Consider the following 5273-nt stretch of genomic DNA (forward strand, 5'->3'; position numbering starts at 1 on the left):
TTTGGCTCAAATTTTTTTCTGTCCTCTCTGAATTCATAGGCACACGAGGTGGAACAGCAAAAACACATGGCATGCTAACTTCGATGGGAGATGGAGGAAAAGTTCCAAAAGTCATCATCAAACTACTATGTTTAACATTTGTATTGTGTCTATTTTCTCCAACTCCACCCTGATTTGTCCCTGGATTCATTGTTTGCTCTACCTCCATATGAGTGACCTCATCTCTATTGTTTTCATTCCTTCTATCTTCTTCATTTCCCCCATTTTCATCCTTGTCATTTTCATCATTGTGGGCATCTTCAGCCATATCTATCTCAACATCTGAATTCTTATTTTCCACCTCAAAACCTAAGCGAAAAAAACCTCTAGATATATACACATCAGAGGTCTCTGGAATAAGTGATGCATCCCATACACCCAATCCTCATCCTTAGCACTTTATTCTTCCTTGTGAATGCCATGTCCACCTCCATAGTCTTCCCAAACAGAGATCCTAGAGCCCATAATGCAATGTAGTCATTTCTTACATCAGATGGAATTCCTGTGACTCTCACCCAAACCTCTGGTAGCATAAAAGTGGGCTCCTCCATTGCTGACCATTCATCAAATTCCATGTCTGTTGCACGGTTAGGCACTGGGTGTGTCTTAAATTTCTTCATTCTTTGCACCTCATTCTTGCTAGGGAATCTCACCTTGTAAATATTATTATGAAAGTGCATAACTTCCCACTGAAAATTATCTGAAGGCACTATCCACTTCAATTGCTCTATAATTTTTGAGATTGTCATTGCATCTCCCTGAATAGTCAGCTTAGCAAGTTTGGCATTTTCAACCTTTGGCTTATAAGTACCTCTAAATGGTATCTCAAAGAACATCAAAGCTTCATTGGCATACCCATACATTGCTACAGTCTGTTTTGGAGCATTAAGAAGATGACACGCAGTGGTAGCATGGTTAACAGACTCGCAAATATCACACATAGGTACCGTGCAATCATCAATAAAGTGTCCCGGTTGCTTGCAACGGAAACAGCTCTCCGTCTTCTTCTTCTTTGCCGCTGCGGCACCATCTTCTACCGCACCATTCCCAGCTTGTATTGTAACAGATTGCACCACAGTAGGATTCATCTGAGTCATGGCATTGGCTGTAGTAGCAGCCGGTACGGTCCCCTCCACCACTGGTTTGGATGCTGCTGTAACTGCTGCTACCACAGCCTGAACAGTTTGCTGGAGGAGGTCTTGATCGATTCCCCCCTCCCTACGAACTCCATCTGCCCCTGCTGCAAAATTATTGCGAGATTGCACAGCTCTGTACCCTCCGACATTCGTCTGATTACGTGGCTGATAGGTTCCCTGACGTTGAAAGTGATTGTAGTTCCGCCTGGCATTGAAACTATATCCCGAACCACGATGGAAATTTCCAAAGGCACCATTGCCAAAGCCCCCAGAATTCCCATATCCAGAACCATCAACGTTACCTTCTTGGAAACGGTCATCACCGTGGTTGTCCCACGCCGCCGATCCACTCGATTCCCCTTGCACGAAATTGCGTTGACGAGCAAAGGGGTTTGTTCCCGCAAACCTGCCGCCGCCTCGATTGATGTCGCCTATCTGGTACTGGCGTCCTCGCCCATCTCCCCCTCTGCCTGGCGCCCGACCGGAGCCGCCGGCACCGCGGTTCATCGCTGTCGACGGCACCTATGTGGCGACGGGAGCAACTAGGGTTTTGCGGCGCCAGGTATACCCCAACAAATGCCGAAACTCTCGTCCAGCAACGAGATTGGGCGTAGGGATAATCGTGACCTTCGACGGCTGATGTTTGCTCATGCGATCACGACAAGGTTTTGGGCTTGGCTCAGCAGCCAGGGGCCCACCTGCATTATGCATCTGCGGCCCGTAAGCCCGAACATTTGAAACTGCTGGTCGATCATGGATCTGGGGATCCCCATGTCCGGTGATCTCCGGAGCCTGTCCCCTTCTACGCACCGAAGTCCAGCCTCCCTTCCCATCATCTGGGAAAGAAGATGGTTCTAAGACTGGGCGACGAGAAATTTCTTTGTATGATTTGAGCTTTCTGTCATTTGCACTCAAACGGTCATCGTCTCCCTGAGTAGTCACCGGCGATGCGAAAGCAAGAGCCGCTTCCCGCTGCAAACACTGACGACGAGCACGCCTAGCCGCCCTCTGCGATATCCCATCGGAAACCTGCATGGATCTCCCACTGACCGGTGAAGGAGAACGACATACATACCTGAGAGAACAGCACGAGTTTGCCGACTCCTCGCCGTCCACCTCGCTCTCCGACCCTCCATCAGCAAGATCAGAGATCGCCCAGAACTTGCCCTTGCACAGGGACGCCGGATCTCCGATCTCGCCGACGGTCGCCGGGGCCGTGGGGGCGAGATCGCCGCCCGCGTCGCCTTCGGACGTGTTAACGGTCATTTTTTTCTTGCTAGGGCTCATACACCACCAAGGCAGCGGAGAGGACTTGGTCATCGCCTGCTTTGTGGCTTTGGACGCTTGCTGCAGAGAGCGGTATATGCCAGTTACCTAACCTATAAAAGCTAACAAATCGGTCAAATGTTCTTTTATGTGATTCAACTTAAAAATACTATGTTATTTTCTTATATTTATCTCTATACCATTCTATAGTTGGCTCATTATAAGACATGAATCTATTATTTCCTTATATTCGTATCCGCTCCGAATTGAGAAGATATCCGAGTCAAATTCGTATTCGGCAACATCCGTATCCACATCTATATTCGTTTTGAAAATATGGAAACGGATATGGGAAGGGCACTACCCGATCCGTTTCCACCCCTAGTGATACTACACTGTACTGATTAACAGGTCATACAAATTCTAGATGCTTTGTGTGTTAATGTATTCTCAGCTTCTCATTGGTCAGATCTAAAACAGTGTACCGAACCTTGCATTCATCAATGGAGCCTAATACACCACAACGATAGCAGCAAGAACACACACGCTGCCATGTTCGTAGGAATTAATTAAAAAACATGAATGCTGCCCTGTTTCGTATGAAATCTGAAACCGTTCATCTTTTCATCACATAATAGCGACGCGGCAAAGCGCGCCTAGCCATCTAGTATCCATAATCTACAAACCATTCGACAATTATATTATTGAAACTTCTGTTTCTGTCGAAAATTAATATACCATATATTTTCTAATAATAACTTTATTCATAGCAAGAAGGTCAAAACCTTCACATTAAGATTACATAGATTTAGATACAGGCATTGAAGAACTTCAAATTGGTACAAACTTGTGGGGCGAATCCATCACCCTTTTGTATGGTACTCCATTACCGAAGGTTGATTCCGCATCTAATTGTGATTTTTATTTTCCCAACGATGTTTTATTCTAGCATATATAGCTTTATTTTAGTTTCAGATTTTGTAGGAAAGACACTCAAAAGAGTGCCTTATTTCTGATATTTATTAATAGTAGGGAAGCTGAAAGACACCACGAACGTTTACTGTAGTGCCTTCACCGATCTCAGTCCTGGAAACATATCCATAACGGCCATCAGTGGAGCTGCGACTGGCATTTTCCACCTTCTTATTGTAGATATAATCCCAGTGCTTAGGGAAGTGCCCTTCCTCACGAATTTCAGTGTACACCTACAGACAGAAAATATAAGAATAAGAACTAGTAGAGTTTAAAATAGAGGCCATGTTTTTTAGTTGAAAAATATACAAAGTAAATTCAATTGGCTTTAAATTAGTTGTTTGTATGAGTTTATGTCAAATGAATTGAGATGCCAATACGAACATATACCCTTGTCCCTACATAAGATTCACACTGTAAAGTTCACCTTTCACTTTTTATTATAAAAATACATTTATATATGATTAATAGACTAGTCATTCTATCTCATAGTAATAATTAATAGGATCCTGAACGAAGAGAAATAAGTAACATTTTGAAAGTATTTACCCCGTTGTCACCAACGTACGGGATGCCCCAAGAGAACAACCAATCACACGAGCTGCCACCGGAGGGAACCTTGCTACGATACACAACGGCAGCAGATGAACCAGACGTGAAAGTTGGGTGGACGTGGAGAAATGCCCCCCATTGCCCATTCTGAATCTGTGATGGGTAGGGTGTATCATAGATATGGCCATGCCAATCCTTATAGGTAACGAAGCTCAAAGTGGTACCGGTGGCATTGTAGATGAGGCATTTTGCAGATATTCCATCACCGTACCTAGTTGTGTGTAGCCAAAAATGTTAGTATTTGCCCTTTCTCGAATTCAGTTGGCAATAATTTAAGTATCGTTAATCCCTAAATAAAAAGTCCTTAGGCTAGCACTATGGCTATCGTAAGGAGTATCATGCATGCGATCTTTAGCACAAATTTGATGTGGCACTATAATTAATGAGGAGAGATATGCTAGTGGTATCATAATATGATACTGTATCATAGCTCGTGAAACTAGAAAATTTAATATCAAATACATCATATACACATAATTGCATTGAGATTTTACAAATAATTTATGAGATTATGATACTACTAGATGATACTAACCACTATAGAGGTAGTATCATAGACTTGTATCACATGAATGATACTACTATATGATACTTTGCACTATGGTCAGCCTTATATGAAACAAAAATTATTTTTTGGTGCATATCTACCCACCTATCAAAGAACAAACTAGTCTGTTTTTTTAATTGCAATAGAACCAGAAATAATTAGGTAACACCACTACATAAATGATATAAAACAAACCTTTCCTTCAGTTTGTCGACGAAATTTTGTGCGTCAATATCCTTACCACCGGCGTTGATCATCTTCATGGCATAGTCTGCAACATCGTTTTGGCTAATGGGTTCGTTATACTCTCCTGTGGCTCTCAACGTCTCCACTGAAATGGGGATACCAAACACTCCTGACGCCATTTTGTTTCTTTGCTTTGACAATTTATGGGTTTCTTAGATCGCTCTGAGAAATTATGGGTTGTTTCGCATGTATTTATACACGATGTGGATAAAGTTCTGACAGCGAGGAGGAATAACAAGTGTGTGGAGCAGGTAGGAAGACAAGAACATCCACCAAACAACCAACAGCTGAGGGACAGTGGGGCTTGTATGATACCCCTCCTCACCAAAATATAGTGCATATTAGTTTTTTTCTGAAGTCATGATTCGTAAAGTTTGACCAACTATGTTGAAAGATGTATGAACATCTATAAACATATATAATATAAATGTATATTATACACTTAGTTGGATAAT

General features: G+C 42.8%; 1 protein-coding gene across 1 annotated transcript; it reads right to left on the reverse strand.

Annotated features, from left to right (window-relative positions):
- Positions 1-3185: 3185 nt before the first annotated feature.
- Positions 3186-4999, reverse strand: LOC127321166 (23 kDa jasmonate-induced protein). Its single transcript, XM_051350205.2, has 3 exons — positions 4768-4999; positions 3963-4236; positions 3186-3646 (listed from the first exon to the last, which is right to left on the reverse strand). The coding sequence occupies exons 1-3, from the start codon at positions 4935-4937 to the stop codon at positions 3464-3466; spliced, it is 627 nt and encodes a 208-aa protein (XP_051206165.1). The 5' UTR covers positions 4938-4999; the 3' UTR covers positions 3186-3463.
- Between the last annotated feature and the right edge of the window lie 274 nt (positions 5000-5273).

The sequence above is a fragment of the Lolium perenne genome, chromosome 3, assembly GCF_019359855.2.
Source record: "Lolium perenne isolate Kyuss_39 chromosome 3, Kyuss_2.0, whole genome shotgun sequence".
NCBI classification, from domain to species: domain Eukaryota; kingdom Viridiplantae; phylum Streptophyta; class Magnoliopsida; order Poales; family Poaceae; genus Lolium; species Lolium perenne.